General features: G+C 47.6%; 2 protein-coding genes across 5 annotated transcripts in view; one reads left to right on the top strand and one right to left on the bottom strand.

Moving 5' to 3' along the window:
* Positions 1 to 3,893: 3,893 nt before the first annotated feature.
* CHRAC1 (chromatin accessibility complex subunit 1) lies at positions 3,894 to 7,200 on the bottom strand. The gene is made up of 3 exons (XM_030875896.2): positions 6,959 to 7,200; positions 5,148 to 5,274; positions 3,894 to 4,568 (listed from the first exon to the last, which is right to left on the bottom strand). The coding sequence occupies exons 1-3, from the start codon at positions 7,103 to 7,105 to the stop codon at positions 4,444 to 4,446; spliced, it is 399 nt and encodes a 132-aa protein (XP_030731756.1). The 5' UTR covers positions 7,106 to 7,200; the 3' UTR covers positions 3,894 to 4,443.
* Positions 7,201 to 7,360: 160 nt separating this feature from the next.
* TRAPPC9 (trafficking protein particle complex subunit 9) overlaps positions 7,361 to 19,466 on the top strand; it is a 539,837-nt gene continuing 527,731 nt past the window's right edge. For all 4 annotated transcript variants that reach the window (XM_060287242.2, XM_060287245.2, XM_060287244.2 and 1 more), the window contains exons 1-2: positions 7,361 to 10,783; positions 12,480 to 12,648. In XM_060287242.2, the coding sequence (XP_060143225.1) occupies positions 12,575 to 12,648 (74 nt within the window). In that variant the 5' untranslated portion in view covers positions 7,361 to 10,783; positions 12,480 to 12,574. The remainder of the gene's footprint in view (positions 10,784 to 12,479; positions 12,649 to 19,466) is intronic.

The raw sequence follows: 19,466 nt of genomic DNA, 5'->3' as shown, positions 1-19,466 counted from the left end.
ACCATATCTGGGATTCTGGGCCTGGTGACCTCCCTCTGGGCGGTGTTTGACTTCTGTCTGTACTGAAAGAATATGTGGTGTTGGGAAAGGAAAGGAGGGTTGGGTTAAGAAAACCAAAAAAATAGCGGAAAATCCCTAGGATGCACATTGTTGCTAAAGCAGGCCAAAGTTCTTGTTTTGTTTTGAAACAGCCAAAGCTATTTTCTGATTTTTACGCAAAATGTTTTTAAGAAAAGAATAGGGCTTCCCTGGTGGCGCAGTGGTTAAGAATCCGCCTGCCAACGCAGGGGACACAGGTTCAAGCCCTGGTTCGGGAAGATCCCACATGCCGCGGAGCAACTAAGCCCGTGTGCCACAACTGCTGAGCCTGCGCTCTAGAGCCCGTGAGCCACAACTACTGAGCCTGCGTGCCACAACTACTGAAGCCCACGCACCTAGAGCCCGTGCTCTGCTACGAGAAGCCACCACAATGGGAAGCACGCACACCACAACGAAGAGTAGCCCCTGCTCACCGCAACTAGAGAAAGCCCGCGCGCAGCAACAAAGACCCAACGCAGCCAAAGATAAATAAGTAAAATAGAGAATGTGTTCATTACAGACAATGTAAAAATTCAGATAAACATAAAGATAGAAACTGTAAATTATCTGTAATCACAACACTGAGAGGTAGTTACTCTTAGCACTCTGGTGTATTCTGTTCCAGGCTTTTTTTTTCCCCTAATAAAATCAAGATGTAGTTCTCTCTTTTTTTCTTTTCCCCTTAATGTATACAGGACCTAGTACTTCTTACTTCTTGGTATCCAAAACCACAAAGCATCTTGGTGCCCACAGGCCTTGGGACATGCTAGCTGAAACGGAAAGAATACACACAAACTGCTGAGAGACCTACAGTATCCTTACTTAATAAATATGGCCTTACGTTGTTACATTCCCGTTATCTCACTATCATTCAGTGGATGGCCAGAGCAGTCATGATCTGACTGTGAAAACCTAAGTGTAAAAACAGCGTACGATGATGTGACGTTATGTGAATTAGGAAAAGATTTCACAAAAGAAAACAGCTCCTTGATCAGAGGACGTACAAGGGATCTTTACGCGCCACAGAGGACAAGGAGCCCATCTCAGCAGGAATGGAAGGTTAATGTAGGAAAACAGTAGGATACAAAGCAGAGTAAGACCAGTGTCCAGGGCCTCGACTGCCAAGTTAACAATTGACCCCGTTGACAGTGCAGAGAAAACCACACTGTTTAAGCTCCAGTGAAGAGTGTAGTCTGGGATTTGAATCCTAGTTCCACCACTTCCTAGGTGTGCCTTGGACTAGTTCCTTAACCTGAGCTTTCATTCTCTTCTTTGCAAAATATGGATACTTTGCAAGTCGTGAAGTTTAGATGAAAGTGCACAATGCACACAGAAGAGGCTCAGCCCCCAATGGCTACTCCAATATCAGCTGTTATTAACGCTTCTTACCAGGAAAAAAAGATTAATCTTCATAAAATTGTTTTGATGATCTGATAGCAGCATGCACGATGGGAAGAGGAAACAGGCTGTAAAGATGGTGAGGAAACCAGTTAGGAAGCTACTGTACTAGACTAGCATGCGGTTTAAGAAGGAACTGAGAAGGATGAACGCTCCCTACATAATTGGATCTGAAGGGCTTATGACAGGTTAAGGATGTTTCAGCTGGTTACACACAAAAACCATTTTTCCTGGGCATTTCTTAAACAGCATCACGTTATTATAGGCAGAGGTACTGAAGGCAGTTCGGCATTTGAAAGACACTGACACAGGAGATCTTTGTGACTCTGGGTTTGGTGACAAGTTTTTATATACAACAAGAAAAGCATGATCCCCAAAGGAACAAAGTGATAAAATGGACTTCCTCAAAATTAAGAATTTCTCAAAAAAATAATTTCTGTTCTTTGAACAATGCTGTGAAGAGAATGAAAAGACAAGCCACAGGCAGGTAGGAAATATTTGCAAATCACATAATCTAGCAAAGGACTTGTATTCAGAACATATAAAACTCTGAAACCCCAACAAAAAGAAAATAACCCAGTAAAAAGATGAGCAAAAGATCTGGACAGTTCAAAGAAAATATATAGACAGTAAACAAGCAAATGAAAAGATGTTCAACATTATTTGTCATTAGAAAAATGCAAATTAAAACCAACACCCACTAAAATGGCTAAAATTAAAGCAATAAAAACTGATGCCGAGTTTTGCAGAGGATGCAGAGCAGCTGAAGCTCTGGTTCACTGCTGGTGGGAATGCAAAATAGTACAGACGCTTTAGAACACAGTTTGGTGGTTTCTGGTAAAATGAAGTATGCAATTCCACCGAAGTGAAATGAAGTCGTATGGTCACTCAAAACCTGTGCCAAAGGCTTATAGGGCTTTATCTGTAATCATCAAAACCGGAAACAAAAAAAATTTTTGAGATTTTTAAAAGGAAAAAAAGGGAGAAAAAGAAAAAACAGGAAACAACACAAATTGGGAATTATCCATTCACCTGTGGAATGGATAAACAAATGGTATATCCATACAAAGGAATGCTACTCAGCAATAAAAAAGAACAGACTGCCAATACCTGCAACAACATGGATGAATCTCAAATGCACTCTGCTAAATATAAAAAAGTCAGATTCAAAGGCTACTACTATGTGATTCCATTTATATGACGCTTTGGAAAGATGGGTGGGCAAACCATGGTCTGTGGGTCAAATGTGGCCTGCTGTGTTTCTGTATGGCCTATAAGCTAATAATGGCTTTTACATTCTGAAATGGTTGAAAACAAGGCAAAAGATTTCATGACACATTAAAATTATATAAAATTTAAATTTCAGTGTCCAGAAATAAAGTTTTCTTGACGTACAGCCACGCTCATTCCTGTATGTGTTGACTGTGGCTGCTTTTGAACTACAACAGCAGAGTTGACTAGTTGTGACAGAGATTATGTAGCCCATAAAACTTCAAGTATTTTCCACATGGCCCTTTCCAGAAAACGTCTGCTGACTCCTCCTCTGGGGGCAGAGAACAGCTAGATCAGTGGCTGCCAAGGTAAAGGGTAGGAAGGAGTTTAACCATGAGGGAATTTGGGGGAGGTGACAGAACTGTTGTATCTTAATTGTGGTGGTGGTTACATGACTCTGCATCTGTCAAAACTCAGAACTGTACACCAAAAAGTGGATTTTAAAATAAATTTTAAAAACAAGAGGGACAGAAAACATCAGTGATTGATTGCCTGGGGATAAGGGAAGGAACTAACTCCAAGGGTATACAGAGGAATGTTTGGGGTGATGGAACTGTTCTATATATTGACTGCTTACACAACCAACAGAATGGACATTAAAGGGTGATTCTACTGGATGAAAATTCGAACTCAATTGGAAGAAAAAAAAGAAAAGGCAAAAGCCAAAATTTACCCTATGTGAAAAAAAATAGGGCTTATGGTTTTCTCTTGTGGACAGTAAAGACAACTACTATAGGTGTAAAGAAAGGAACAGTAAAACGAGATCTTCAATATACAAAATGCTTTATAATTTTTTAAGAAAAACGTGCTTACACAGAGGTAATATTTCTTACTGTATTTGATCTAATAATTTGACTTGAAATTTTTCTCCAGGAATAAAAGTATTAGAAAGTGCTCAGTTTTGGACCTCCCCGGTGGTCCAGTGTTTAAGACTCTGCGCTTCCACTGCAGGGAGTGTGGGTTCGATCCCTGGTTGGATAGCTAAGATCCCACATGCCTCACGGCGCCGCCAATAAAAAGGAAAAATAAAAAGAAGAAAGTACTCATTTTAAAATTTCACAAATGTTTCCAGATAATAAGAAGGGCATTAGAATAATAGAGGGTTCTAAAACTAGTTTCATAAAACATTTCACTATAAAAATATATACAGCTTTTAAAAAAGAAAAATTTATTTCTTTACAGTTAAAAAAAAATGCAGTATTTGGACATATACAAAGCCATAAATTTTCTTCAAATACGAAAATGCAAATGTAACATACTACCCAGGGACTACACACTTAGCTAAAACAGGATCTAGCTGTTCACAAGGACGAATTTCAAAATATACATATGTGAATTTACACACTGATATTTAGAAGTTCTTCAAAATCTATCTGTAAACTAGAAAGTTAAGCAAAGTTGTCTTTGCCCCTATAGCTTACAGCTGCAGGCTGGCTGTGTCTCACGGTACGCAGCCCCTTCTTGGTCCTCTCCCACTCCAGCTGCAGTGTGGGCCTGGGGAAGAGAAGCTGCTGTCTGTGTTCCTTTCCTTTGGGCTATTTATGGCAGAGGTACATTATGCTTGGTCTCAGCCAGGAAAGAACATCATGTACGTGAAGTCTCCGAAGCGTGAACAGACTAATGCCTGCTCCAGAGCAAAGGTGCTGATCCATGAGGGTCCTCACCAGGCTGATCTCTAAAGCACTTCTTTCTGCTTTAGGATTCTGCTTCATCGTCATCAGTCTCATCGTTGTTGTCATTCTCCTCCTCCTCCTCTTCTTCCCTCTTCTCTTTAAGCGTTTTCAGATATTTACTAGCTAAAATCTTCTTTGGTAATATATCTTAAAAACATAAAGCTAACATCAGCAATGCAAATTTCAAACGTGCTAGTTCCTGCTATGACCTCCAAAACAGGTTCCAAGACAAGTCAAAATTCTGACTACATAGCAGGAAACCAGCACTGCCTCTGGACGAAGGCTCAACACCTGTATCTATTCCAGTGGCTGCAAACCACACTGCTCTGTGCCGGCACCCACTAGGAGCAGCCCTGCCCGACCCACCTGACACAGCGGCTGGCCCCAAGGGTCACCGGACGCTCTTTTTTAGCTGTGGTGCACACAGCCTGTTCCACAGCAACAACTATGGGTTTCTGCTTCCCCAGCCAAGTAAGGACGAGTCTGAGGGGGTGGGCTGCCCGGCTCCCACACCCACCCAGACAGCCCCGTGCAGGTGCCAACTTAATTCCTGCTCTAGGTGAACTGCATTACAAACATGCTCCACTGAACAAAACTAAAACTCTCGCCCCATGCCAGGTAAACTCTGACACCTGGAGACAGCAGCAAAATGTCATTTTCAGTGAAAGCAGAAAAAAAGCAGGGAAAAAGCTGTTTTTTAACCAGAATGTTTCAAAGGCTAAGTACCTGCAAGAAACTGAAACGTTTCCGATTCCTCTGCGGTATCTGATAAATCACTGTAAGTGAGTGCTTTCTTTTCTTTTCCACTGCCGTGTCTGTAGGAATAGGTGGCGAGATATTGAACAAAGAGTTCCTAAAACAAAATGAGAAAGTTAAGATGAAAGGTGTGCTTTGAAAATTTACCACAGACCTTACTTTTTAATTACATTAAGTTAAATGATTTCAGATTATCTTGGTTGATCGAATTGCAGAAAATCATTGGAGAAAGGAGACATACGAGGTCGGAAAGAAAGCAAGGCTGAATTAAAATTGGCAGGGCAGCAGGAATTTCCCGAAAGTTTATTTTATTTTGTTTGTTTGTTTGTTTGCGCTACGCGCGCCTCACTGTTGTGGCCTCTCCCGTTGCGGAGCACAGGCTCCGGACGCGCAGCCTCAGCGGCCATGGCTCACGGGCCCAGCTGTTCCGCGGCATGTGGGATCTTCCCGGACCGGGGCACGAACCCGTGTCCCCTGCATCGGCAGGCGGACTCTCAACCACTGCACCACCAGGGAAGCCCTCGAAAGTTTATTTTAGATTTCTAACTTATGAAAAATATTTAAAAGCCATACAACAAGGAATCGTGTTTGTTTAATGCCCAATCTCTAGTTAGAAGGGTTGGCAAGAGACCATCCAAAAATTCTATGCCAGGAACAGACTTTTAGTCTTGTATTTGACTACACTGTGTCTAAGGTGGCCCGCCGACAACTGTAACAGTCACTAGCTTAAAGGTAAAAAATGGTCAGCTTGCCATTCTGCCCGGACACCTTTCCGAGGGCAGCCCACCTGAGCTGAGCCCCTCTCTGTTCTACTTTAACTCCATCGAAGTTAGTCAAGAAGGGAATAAGAAGTGCCTGCAAATCTCTTAATTCCTTAAGACCTACAGAACGAAACTGTACAGCTATCCCAAGACCACGTGATCCCCCCCTCCCTTAGCTCTGACCAACTCACCGCACCGGACACCGTCTACCGTCTACCGAACTAGCCGGCCTGGGAAACAGACTCGAAGGGAAGTTAAAGCAAGTGAGGGAGACTCTGCAGCAGAAACCTGGCCCAGGATAAGAACAGGAAGGTCTGGCCTACCTAGACCAAATTAAGAGACAAAATCATCTATCTGGACCTAGGAGGGGACTAAAACTGAGGTCCCCGAAATTACTTCAATTCTGGCCCAGGAGACTGGGAGAGGGTGGGCGAGCGGCTGGGCCGGGCCGTACCTCCTGAGGGAGCCGCCGGCCCTCTCAATGAGCCGTTTTGAGGAGCTGGGGCCCAAAGCCGCGAAACAGGCCGGAAGCGACAAAAGGAGAGGCTTTGGGGCCCGGAGTACGGTGACTGGAAAAGGCGGGGGAGACACCAAACAAGGCCCGCGCGCCTCCACGCTACCGCCCAGGCCAAACCCGCGCGAGGAAGGGGGGAGCGGAGTGGGCGTGGCGACCAGCTCGCGAGGGAGGGCGGGAGCGGAGTGGGCGGGGAGACGGGCGCGCGAGGGAGGGCGGGAGCGGGGTGGGCGGGGAGACGGGCGCGCGAGGGAGGGCGGGAGCGGAGTGGGCGGGCGGCAGCGGAGTGGGCGGGGAGACGGGCGCGCGAGGCGCCGGATGGGCGGGGCGAAGAGCGCGCGCGGGAGCTGGGGCGCGCGCGGCGTGGGAGGGGAATGAGACGGCTCTCAAAAGGGCGCGCGCGCGCACGCGAAGGGGACTGGGCAGCTCCGCGGGGCCCGGCGGGGCGCGATGGTTCCGGGTGGGCCCCACCGCCGCCCCACGCTCCTCACTCCTCCCCGCCTCACCGTGGCCTTGGCCGTGAGCACCAGCGCCTCCTGGTTGATGCTGGACACCTCGGGGGAGCTCTTCATGATGACCCGGATGCGGGACAGGGGCAGCGACACCAGCCGCTGCTCGCCGCACTTCTCCTTGCCCACGACCACGTCCGCCATCTCTGCGCCCCGCCCCCGCAGCGGCAGCCCCTACCCGCCGCGAGGTGGCCGGCCTACACGGTCGGTGCGGGAGCGGCGTCCCGCTGCCCCGTGGGAGTTGTAGTGTCGGGAGGCGCGTCCGCGGGACGGACTACAAGCCCCGTGATGCCGCGCGACCCCGAGGCTGTGCAGATGGAGCGGAAGGGCGGCCAGCAGATTCGGCGGGGCGGGGGTGGGGGGCGACCGTGGGTGGGGGTTCTACCTGTGTGATGCTGAGAAGTACCATGAAGGAAAACAAAGCAGTGTAAGAAGATAGAAACCGGGTCAGTAAAGGAGAAGGCTGGGCAGCGAAGAGAGAAAAGAGCCCTGTTTATGAGAAAGCGCTTTGCCGGGGGAAAGGAGCGACAGGCAAAGGCCTTTCAAGAAGCTCAAAATGACCGCTGTGTGGACCAGGTGTGCTAGGTGAAGTCTGAGAGGTAGCCAGGGACTAGGTCCTGTTGGATTTTATTCTAAGAAAAATGGGAAGCATCAGAGGGATGATGGGCTGTGTCTTAAGTTTTCGAAAGATCCCTCTGGCTGCTGAGTGTGAATAGACCAGAGGGGAGTCGTGAGGATAGGGAGGTTGTAAGGGTGGAAGCAAAGAGATTGTAGAGTAGAAGGTGATTGCAGGTGATGAATTGGATGCCACTGTGGCTACGACGAAATGAGCTAGGAGAAGAATGATGAGAAGTAGCCATGGGCCAGACCAGATAGGGCCTTGTACGTCATGGAATTCTTTCCCAGAGAGTTGGGAGGCCTGGGGAAGAGTAAGGTGGTCCCACTTAAGTTTTACAAGGAATACTCAGGTTGCCGTGTGTGAATAGACCGGAGAGGGGTGAGAACGGAGGCGGGCAGAGGGTGCAGTTAGGAAGCTGTAACGGGGATGGAGGCAGACGATGGGTTAGACTACAGTCGAGGTGGTAGAAGTAGGGTAGGATTGGGGATCTAATTTGTAGAGCCAACGGTTGTCGACGAAAATTCAATTAACTATCAAATTAAGAAGAAAAGGGATTTTATTCGAGCCAAACTGAGGATTATCACCTAGGAAGCAGATTCTCAGAAAGTTCTGAGAGCTCTTCCTCCCGTTAGAAGTATAGTCTGTACATTTTTGAGACAAAGGATCGTACATCAAAATGACGTACTGATGTTTCCCTTAAAGTTCACCAAGGATACATAGACCAGGTAAGCACGTACAAAGCGGGCAGCAAGTCACCATGACCCCCTACAGAGCTGGGAAAGAACAATGTTCTTGTAAGAAGTTACGTTGCTAGCGTCAGAAGAAAGAAAAAAAAATTGATCTTTATGGTTGAGCAGGCACTGCCATCTTTGAGGAGCGCTAACGCGTAGCGCTAACGCAGATGCATACAGCACATTAGGGAGAGAGGGACGAGGCCCAAACAAACAGAATTTTATGATGAATTTTTTTTCCTTGTCCTTCCCTAAAACAGAAATTTTATTTAATCAGGGTCTTGCTAATGTGATGTGGAGTATGAGTGAAAGGATGGTAGTGCTGTTACTGAGATGGGGAACCCTGCGGGAGGAGCAAATTTAGCAGAGGCGTAGTTTGGAGCAAGTTAAGTCTCAATTGCCTGTGAACCCTCGTGACAATGTTGAGGAGCGAATTGGCTATTCCAGTCTGCAGTTCAGGCTGGAGCAGTGAATTACAAGCCACCCTTGTCTAGGTGGGAATTAAAACCAAGGACCTGAATGAAAGCACCTGGGAGGAGAGTGTGGCTAAAGTAGAAAGATCTAAGGACCACGAACTGGGGTACTGCAGCATTCTGAGATGGAGAGGAGAAGGAAAATCCAGCAAAAGAAACTGGGAGGAAGTGGCCATTGAGTAAGAGGAAAACCAAGAGATCGTGTGTCCATAAAGTCAGTCGAAGAAAGTTCTTCTGAAAGGAGAAACTGATCAGCTGGATTGAATACTGCTAGGAGGTGGAATAAAATTGTCCCACCATTCACAACAGCGTGACCCCGGGCAAAGCAAGTACTCTCTCTGAACCGCTGTTTCCTCATTTGCAAAGATGAGACAGGAGAGTCGCACCTGTCTCGGGTTTGTTAAAAGGTGTGAACATGCCTGGCACATGAAGATTAAAGTCGTCCCCCCCATCCATCCAGCACTGCCTCCCTCACAGGTCATCAGGGAGCATCAAAGGAGCTGAGAATGAGAAAGCTTTTTGTCAACTGTACAGCACCCTGCAAAAGCCTAAACTACTCTGTAAAGTCTCAGGGTTCCTGCTGCAAGGTCCTGTCACTCCAGTCAACTTTGATTTCAAAGTTCATATGAAAGGAGTCTGGAAAATTAAAAATAGATCTTGTTTAACCTTTCTGATTTCCATTTTGTCCATCACTTAGGTAATGATTACAAAATATAAAATGCATACTTGCACAGCGTGTTTCTGCAAGTTTAGTGGGTTCTGAAAATCACTGCTCTTCAGCCTTCCTGAGGAGAGGAGCAAAGGCCAGAGAGCCCAGATGACCCAGATTGCTGACGTTTGTAGTGCCAGAAAAGTTTTCCCATCTACCTTCAGCCGTGATGCCCCAGTCATCTTAGCGCCTGCTGTGTGCTTTGTCACTAGAAGGTGAAGGCCGAGAACGCAGGGACAGTGTCATCTTCACCGTTGTGACCTCAGGTCTTGGTCCAGTAGCACCCAGTACGTGTCAGGCACTTCTAGGCACAAAGGAAAGGTACAGGCAGCGAGCAAGACAGCTATGGTCCTTGCTGTCACGGAGCGGAGCGTAGATTCAAGTACAAGCGAGACAAGAAAAATAACACCTCCTGTGGTAAGTGCTATGAGGAAACAGACCAGTGTGAGTGATAAGACGGCCTCTCTGAAAAGTGAGATTTAAGGTCAGATCTGGAGGACATGCAGAAGGGCTGGGATAAGATGAGCACTCTGAACAGAATAGCCTGTGGGAAAACACCTGAGAAGGAAGACGCCTGGGCAAATCTGAGGAATAAAAAGGCCAGTGTGTCTGGAGCTTAGTGAGTGAGGCAGAGTGCACTGGAGATGTGATGAGCAAGCTGGGCGCCACCCGCTCGGGCAGGCCGGTGAGAAGCTTGGCTTTCGTTCTGAGAGCAATGGAAAGCCACAAGAGGCTTGAAGCAAGGGAGTGGATCTAACGTAAAAGCTCATCCCGCTTGCCGAGGGATGACTGAATGGCACCATGCCCTGTGCAGAGCGGAGATAGAAGGTGCTGCCTCAGCCTCCAGGATTCAGCTCCAAAGCAAAGGAGTGCCTTTCCTCCATAAGCTAGCTGTGCAACAGGGTCCTTGGGTCCACACGAGAAGCAAGCTGACGTTTTTCAGTCTCTAGATGTTTTGCTTCTCTAGCAGGTTACTGATCAGGTTTGTCATTCTCTTCTGGCATGTTTGAGAGCAGGATGGGTTAAGTTTAGGAAAGAGGACAGAAGAGGAAGGCTCAGAAAAGAGAAGAATTCAAGGAGACAAGGAGGGTGAGAAGCTCAGGTTGTGGAACTGCCAGGGCATCTGGTCACTAATCATTTTGAGAAGTAAGGAGTGCGGCAAAGACAAACCTGCAGAAAAGGGGGGAAATGCTCAGCATTCAAAAAAAGGAAACAAGCTTCGAACCTAAGACAGTGGGAGAATGAAGGAATCTATGATCGTCAGAGCTTCCCTGCACTAGAAAAATCACGGTGAGTTAGCCGATCATCCTGTGGTTGGTGCACCTATCCATCAGCCCACTTACCCTCACGACATCTCAGGTGTGCCCATTGCTTCTGCTGCCTTCCTTGTTCCCTGCTGTATCTGTACCCGGGGTGCTGGGAGGCGGGTATCTACACTTCCCAGAATCTTCCGCCAGCTGGCTTCTGGTTAGATTCTGCCAGTGGGAGACCCAGGTGAGAGAGTGCAGTTGTGGATGGAGGAGGAGACATCGTTTTACGGTTGTGTGAAGGCATTGGCAGCAGGTGGGGGGGAGGTGGGGATGGGGGTGGTGGGGGAGTGTGGCTACAGTGAGTCATCCGCACTGGGTGGGGGGCGTCTGCGGGGAGTGTGGGCCCAGCCCCCAGCCAGGAGTAGTAGCAGCGTCCTGATCTCTGAGCAGCACCTCAGCACCGGCCCCCTCGTGCTCCTGCAGCTCTTCCACACACTTGAAGTCAATTCTCGGCATTAAATCCCTCTCTGTTTGAACTATCTAAAGAAGTTTCTGCTTTCCTGGTTGAATGTTGAAACACATGTACTTGGTCCCAGGAAACAGACCCACGAAAATGGGAATCTGGGGCTGGTTATCTGATCTGATTGTGCTGGTGCAGGGATGACCTCCCTGGCAGCATGCCCTGGCCAAACAGTCACTTAAGTTGTCACCTGCCATTGCCTGGATGGACGGCTCGCTGAAGACAAGGCTGCCCCAAGTCGGTGGAGCCTTGTGGGATGGGCTTCTCGTGAGACTGGGAGAGATTTCAGAAAGAAAATTGAAAGCTCGGACTATAAATTCTCAGATCAAGCCCTAAGCCGTTCCTTATCTTTTGTAGCCTCAGGGCTAATGGGGCTAAAGGTCACACCTGCCTTTAATCCTACCTGAGGCATAATTATGACAGAGCTTGAATTCACAGCTTCACCTGGGCTTTTCTGTGAAGTTAGGCTGTTTATTGGGAAGAGAGGGGTCCTGAGAATTAGAAAAGGGACAGTTGGGAGGATACAAGCAAACATTTAACCCCCCATCCCTCTGAGCCCCTTTGTCAGTGGAAATAGCCCCCTGCCTGCCTGAGATCAGTCTTCTCCTGCTTGAAGTCCTATTAATGAGCTCATCTGTGCTTACCTGGCAACAGGGATGCTGAGTCTTCTCAAGAGTCACCCCCTCATTAACTCCAATCCATAACCGGAGTCAGATCCCAGCATGCCCCAGGGAAGCAACAGCAAAGCCCGATTTAGGAGATGTTCACACAGTGAAAGAATTGCAGCATGTTCATGCATTTATCATCAGAAACTTGGGGAGTGTGAGGTGAATGGATTGTAACGGCACCAGTCTAGGTGGACAGAGTTTAATGTAGGTTTGGGCTGAATTTATCAATATAGCCGATTTACCAGAGATTCTGGATTCGGTGTGTGTTCGCTCCAGCAGCTAGGAGGGGCTTGATCAGCTTGCTTAGCTAAGCCAGTGGAGTGAGGTTTGGAGTGACCTGTGCTGGTGGCTCTCTGACTTTTAAAGACTACTTGAACATCATCTCAGTGTGCTGCTCTGACCCATTCACGAGATAACTGCAGTTCTAGGCCAGGGTGTCTTTGGTAAGAAGTTCTGGCAGATCCCAATAACAGTCATAGCACAGACTCTCAGGGGCTTGGAGCAAAGACATATCTTCTGCAAATAACTATTCTCCATTTGAACCACAGCTCCAGATTTTCTGCTGGACACTGGTAGAGACCAAATGCCAGACTCCACGTGAGTGTGTGAGCTGAGCTGGGTGTGACGTGCTCCACTGAGCCACATGCCACACTCCACCATCGCGGGGAGGTCGATGTGGACGATGCTATCAGCCTTGCGCAGGTCCCAGAAGCACAAGTAAGTCACATGAACAGGTGGCTGAGACTCCCAGGGCACCTGCTCCATCCCCCCACACCCCACAACAATGGCCTCAGTGGACTCTCTGTGGGCAGAAGAGTGAAGAAGGAAGACGCAGACCCAGTTCATAGGCTGCTTTGTAAATATGCTGGCACCACGCAGACGTGGAATGCCGTGCGAAACAGCTTCCCCCAGTGTGCCCGAAAGGCAGAGGTGAAGGGCTTCCCCCAGTGTGCCCGAAAGACAGAGGTGAAGGGCTTCCCCCAGAAGCCCACCTGCCTGGGCGGAGAGAAAGCCAGAGGTCCAGGATCTACAGCAGTGCAGGGGCAGCAGCTATCAGATGGTCTGGGAACTTGGAAAGAACAAGACTGGAGGCTTAAAGACAAAAAGGTCTGGGGAAGGGGCTTGTGGATGAACTTCTCAGAATGAGGAGAGATGTGAGGGGAGGTGTAGCCCATGTCCATACTCACCAAAGGGCTCCTACACAGGAGGCCTTTAATAAACAAGCGGCAGGATGCCTCTCTTGTACACGTCATTTGTTCTCTTTCTCCAGCCACCCTCTGGCACTATCCAGTGCTTGCTCTATTGAGCTTATGTATAGTGGCCATGGCCGCATCTGGTGCTGACGCAGCAAGGATGTCATCAAAGACCTTGGGTCTTTCCATCTTTCTGCTCTGTCATTCTTGGCATGTTGGTTTTAGGCCTCATGCTTATTGCCTCATGGTTCCAAAAAGGCCACTGCTGTTCTGGACTTCATCACTGCATTAGACAGGAGCAAGGGGAAAGGGCCGTAGGCAAAAGGCTCTTTCCTCATTAGGTCTCAAGCCTTTGTCTTTTTACTAAGGAAGGGGAGATCTCCTTAGCAGTCTTCCCCTTACATCTCATTTGTCAGAATTGGGACCTGAGACCAATTACTGGCCAAAGGGAATGAGACTGCTAGGATTGCTTTATACCAATTAAGATTTATCCCCTGGGGCTATCTTCCTGAGATCAAAGGGTATCTGATCCCTACGGACAAAAATTAAGGGGGTGGGAGGTGAGGTTTGAGGCAGGGAATGGTTGTAGGTTAGACAATGACCAGTACCTGCCAAAGTTGCCAACATTTAAAATTCTGGAGATTTCACTTATAAATCTAACTGGAAGAGTGGGAGGGGCAGAAAACATGACCCCACATTGCCTCATGGCAAAGCTGGCTGTCGTAGTTAGATGAGTCACGTGCTCTTGGGTTGGCCACCGTCCCCACCACTCTCTATCACTCACCTGTCTGCTTCACCATTTCCACTGCCTGCTTGGCTCCTGTGAACATTTGAGTTTGTGACCCCCGACTTAGGACGTTGTTTTAGAAAGATCTGTTTACTTGTGTGTTTATCCCACTGGGCTGGCACAGTGTTTAGCATGTAAGATGTAAATAAGGCCAAAAAAAAGAAGCCCTTCCTAATAAGCCAAGCTATCACATTACATGAGAGGAGTGGTAAAGGCTTTGCCATCACAAAGACCTAAATTACTAAATGACTAGCTCCCGCAGTCTGACTCTCTTGTTTCTCATCTGTAAGATGAGGCTAATCACATCTGCTCCCCAGCATCACTGAGAAGCTTATATGGTATAAAGTTTATATGCATATAAAGCCCCAGGCAAAAAACATAGAAGTTCCCTGTTCCTTCTCCAGGAAGGAGGAATAACCAAAGTTGAAATGAATTTGGGATGGAATTCGGAAGGGAGATCTTTAAGAGCTGAGGCTACCTCTTATTAGATTTGCATGGCTAGAAGTGCTTAATAAGTATTTTATAATGATAATAATGATCATTTAGCTCAATAGAATGTAGTTATACAAATTGTAAAAATATAATTATGCCAGGTTGTCATTATAGATAATGGCCGGAATACAGGGATAATGTGGGCAACCCAGAGCCCACCGTGGTGATGGCTGCTGGCAGGCAGGCAGCTTGCAGAGATTTTCATGTGGGGAGTGGAAGGGGAGGGGCTGGCATCTGGTGCGGGGAGCAATCTGGGCCAAGGGGAAAGGTTTCCGGGAGCCACACTGTACAGAGCCTCAGGGTCCAGCTTGGAGTAGTGGGAAGTCATTGGAGAGTTTTCAGTGGAAAAGTGACAGATGAGAGCTGATATATGATTTTTTTGGATAAATTTTTTATTATGGCAAAATATAACAAAATTTATCTTTTGAACCATTTTTAAGTGAACAGTTCAGTAGCATTAAGTACATTCACACTGCAGTGCGGCCATCACCACCATCTACCTCCAGAACTTTTTCATCTTCCCAAAGTGAAACTCTGGCCCCATGAAACACTAACCCCCCCTCCCCTCCCCCAGCCCCGGGCCCCACCCTCCTACCTTCTGTCTCTATGAACTTTACTCCAGGTCGCTCATATAAGTGGAATCACACAGCATTTGTCCTCTTGTGACTGGCTTAGCTCACTGAGCATAATGACCTCAAGGTTCATCATGTTGTAGCACATGTCAGAACTTCCTTCCTTTTTTTTTAGAAGGATTTCTTTTTAATTTATTTAATTAATTAATTTATTTTTGGCCACATTGGGTCTTCGTTGCTACGCACGGGCTTTCTCTAGTTGCAGCGAGTGGGGGCTACTCTTTGTTGCAGTGCAGTGGCTTCTCTTGTTGCGGAGCATGGGCCCTAGGTGTGTGGGCTTCAGGAGCTGTGGCACGTGGCCTCAGCAGTTGTGGCTCACGGGCTCCAGAGCTGCGCTCAGTAGTTGTGGCACACGGGCTTAGTTGCTCCACGGCATGTGGGATCTTCCTGGAGCAGGGCTCAAACCCGTGTCCCCTGCATTGGTAGGCAGAGTCTTAACGACTCCGCCACCAGGGAAGTCCTTCCTTCCTTTTTAAGTCTAAATAATATTCCATTTTATGGATGGACCACATTTGGTTTATCCATCCATCCATGGGTGCTTGGGTTGCTGGTGCCTTTTGACTACTGTGACTAATGCTGCTGTGAACATGGGTGTACAAAGATCTGTTCCACTCTCTGCTTTTAACTGTTGGATATATATACACACACACACACACACACACACACACAGACCCAGAAGTGAAGTTGCTGGATCGTATGGTAATTCTGTGTTTAATTTTTTGAGGAACATCCGTAGTTTTTTCCGCAGTGGCTGCACAATATTCATGTTCCCACCAGCCATGGATAAGGGTTCCAGTTTCTCCACACCCTAGCCAACATTTTTGTTTGTTTGGCTTTGATAATAGCTCTCCTAGTCGGTGTGAAGTAGTATCTCATTGTGGTTTGGATTTGCATTTCCATAATTAGTGAGGTGGAGTATCTTTTCTCCGGCTTATTGGCCATTTGTATATTTTCTTTTTCTTTTTTTAATTTTATTGGAGTATAGTTGCTTTAAAATGTTATGTTAGTTTCCACTGTACAGCAAAGTGAATCAGCTATTTGTATACGTATATCCCCTCATTTGTACATTTTCTTTGGAGAAAAGTCTATTTAAGTCCTTTGCCCATATTTTAATCAGTTGTTTGTTTTTTGTATTTGAGTTGTAGTTCTTTATTCTAGATATTAACCCCTTATCAGATACATGATTTGCAAATATTCTCTCCCATTCCACGCCTGCCTTTTCACTCTTGATTGTGTTCCTTGATGCACACAAATTTTTAAGTTTGATGTAGTCCAACATATTTATTTTTCACTTTTGTCACTTCTGCTTTTGGTGTCATAGCCAATAAATCATTGCCAAATACAATGCTATGAAGCTTTTTCCTGTTTCTTCTAAGAGTTTTATAGTTTTAACTCTTAAGTTGTGGTCTTAGATCCATTTTGAGTTAGTTTTTGTGTATAAGGTGAATTCACCCTCATTCTTTTTGCAGGTGGATGTTCAGTTTTCCCAACATCATTTGCTGAAAAGACTGTCCTTTCACCATTGAGTGGTCTTGGTACTTCTGCTGAAAATCATTTGACCGTGTATGCAAGGGTTTATTCCTGGACTCTCTATTCTATTCTTTTTTTTTTTTGCGGTACGCGGGCTTCTCACTGTTGTGGCCTCTCCCGTTGCGGAGCACAGGCTCGGGACGTGCAGGCTCAGCGGCCATGGCTCACGGGCCCAGCCGCTCCGCGGCATGTGGGATCCTCCCGGACCGGGGCACGAACCCGTGTCCCCTGCATCGGCAGGCGGACTCCCAACCACTGCGCCACCAGGGAAGCCCTGTTCTTCTTTTTAAAGATTATTTTTATTCAGGTCCCTTCAGATTCCATATGAATCGTGGGATGAAGTTTTGTTTCTACAAAAACAAGTCATTGGCTGATGCATGATTTTAACTTGGGGGTGTAGTAATCATGGAAGCAGTTAAGAGGCAGTTCAGACAAGAATTGCTGGTGTTTCTGAATGGCATGGTAGCATTGGACATACAGAAACCTGGAGGGCTTTGGGAAGTGTTTGGATGGTGAAATCAATAGGATTTAGTGGTAGATTGGTTGTGGGTAGGAGGGAAAAAGGAATCAAGAATGATTCCTTGGTTGTGGACTAGAGCAAACGGTGGTGTCCATTTCTGGGATGGAAAGAATGGAGAAAGAACAGCTTTGGGAACCAGGGGTGTCAGGAGTTCCTTCAGGGGCACAGATGGCTGGGAGATGCCAGATGGGAAGACAGGCAGCTATACCACGGACGCCCAAGCTCGGGGCACAGGGGAGACTGCAGGGCTGGGAAGAGAAATATGAGTGTCAGTACTGGATGGATGATGTGTAGAGCCCAGAGGCTGGTCAGGCGACCAAGGAAAGAGAGTAGGTGGAGAAGGGAGGTCCAAGGAGCCAGCCAACCTGGTTATTCAGCGCTTGGGACCCGGAGGAGGAGTCCGCAAAGGTGGCTGTGACCTCCTGGGGAGATTGTGCCCAAGCATGGACACACCCAGGGGCCCACCCAGGGGCCGGCCTCCTCCATGACTCTGCGTCCTGGGCCGGTGCCCTGTGGCTGCACGGAGGCGCACAGCATTTGAGGAGGCAGCGGGGCAGCGGGACCAACCGGGCAGCATCCTTCTTAGCCTTGGGGTTGGGAAGTCCCAGACACCTATGAGCCCACTTCTGGCCACCACTGTCCACCAGGCCCCCCGCATGTCCCTTCTTCATGCCTCTCCACCCCCTTGAAGGTTTTCCTCACTGCCTCCCCTGTGTGCCCCCCTCCTCTGGCTGACCCCATGTGTGGCCCCTGTCCAGGCAGCTGGAGCCTGTGGAACCCCTGCAGACAGTCAGTGTGCTTTATTCATCTTTGTTTTCCCAGTGCCCAATATTGAGCCTGGAACATGGGTCTCTGGATGGAGAGATTAAGGGGTAATTTTAAAATTATTTTTTCACTACTGTTCTAATTTCTATACCCTGAGCATGTATTATTTGTGTAATTATTAAAAATAACAAAAGATTAAAAAACACCCAGCACGAGTGTTTTTTCCCTGGTGGCACAGTGGTTAAGAACCTGCCTGCCAATGCAGGGGACACGGGTTCAAGCCCTGGTCCAGGAAGATCCCACATGCTGGGGAGCAACTAAGCCCGTGAGCCACAACTACTGAAGCCCGTGCACCTAGAGCCCGTGCTCCGCAACAAAAGAAGCCACCGCAATGAGAAGCCCGCGCACCGCAATTAAGAGTAGCCCCCGCTCGCAGCAACTAGAGAAAGCCCGTGCAGCAACGAAGACCTCACGCAGCCAAAAATAAATAAATAAATTTTAAAACCACCCAGAGCAGTGGAATAAACATTGGTTTGAAAATGATAACAAAATAACAAAGCAAAGTGCATTCACTCATGCATTCCGTAGTGATCGATTGAGTCCCCTTGGTGGGCAGCATTGGGCCAGGGGCTGAGGATGTGCACTCTGCATGAGGAGGCCCGGTCGGGTGGTTCCCAGTGTTGGAGAGAATGTTTAGCGACCGCCGCTCCCCCACGATACTGCTGACGAAGTAATATGGTACAGACACTTTGGAAAACAGGTTGGCAGCTCTTAAAAAGTTAGCCATATTATTACACGTGACCCAACAGTTCCAGTCCCAATATTTATCCAAAGAAACAAATGCATATGTCCACACAGATGATTGTTCCTGAATGTCCATATCAGCTTTATTCATAATGACTAAAGATGGAACCGACCCAAATGCCCACAAACAGATGGAGTGTAACAAATGGTGGCTCATCCGTACAAGGGACTCAGCAATAAACAAAGAACCACTGAGCCACGCAGCAACCTGGCTGAAGCTCAAAAGCATTACGCTACAGAAAAGAAGCCAGACCCAGCAGAGGACATACTGCGTGACTCCACCCATGTGAAATTCCAGACCAGGCAAAACGAATTTATAGGGACAGAAAACAGACCCTTGGTTGCCTGCCAGGGTGGGGACAGGGCTGGCCGCAGGGAGCATGGTGGAAACGTTGTGTATCTTGCTTGTGATGGTTGGTTACAAGTGTGTATACGTTTGCCAGAACTCATTAAACTACACTTAAAATAGATGTCTTTTATCATATGAAATTATATCACGATGAAGTTGATTTTTTAAAAAAAGGAAAGACACTGTCCCTGCTCTGATGGAGCCAGTGGGGGTGAGAGACGTCATTCAAGTAACAGCAGAAATGCACGCAGTCACGAACCATGATCAGCCTCCTGAAGAAAAGGCACAGGGGGCCCCGAGAAGTAAGAGGCCGAGACGCCTGGTGGGGCAAGGTGAGTTTCACAGTAGAGATGAATCTGACCTGGGACTTGGCATCCTTTTTTTTTTTGGCTGCCCGGTACCATGCGGGATCTTGGTTTCCCGACTGGGATGGAACCCGTGGCCCCCGCAGTGGAAGCGTGGC

Source organism: Globicephala melas, chromosome 17 (assembly GCF_963455315.2).
Source record: "Globicephala melas chromosome 17, mGloMel1.2, whole genome shotgun sequence".
Lineage (NCBI taxonomy): Eukaryota > Metazoa > Chordata > Mammalia > Artiodactyla > Delphinidae > Globicephala > Globicephala melas.
The sequence above is the reverse complement of the archived record's forward strand: the minus strand, read 5'-3'. Positions and strand labels throughout refer to the sequence as shown.

What these genes read in the sequence shown, in the direction of transcription:
- CHRAC1 (XM_030875896.2), bottom strand. Translation starts at nt 7,105, where the DNA reads ATGGCGGACGTGGTCGTGGGCAAGGAGAAGTGCGGCGAGCAGCGGCTG. An exon ending in TGCTCACGGCCAAGGCCACG is followed by an intron (nt 5,275 to 6,958) that starts GTGAGGCGGGGA and finishes ATTTTGTTTTAG; the next exon opens with GAACTCTTTGTTCAATATCT. An exon ending in AACGTTTCAGTTTCTTGCAG is followed by an intron (nt 4,569 to 5,147) that starts GTACTTAGCCTT and finishes TATGTTTTTAAG; the next exon opens with ATATATTACCAAAGAAGATT.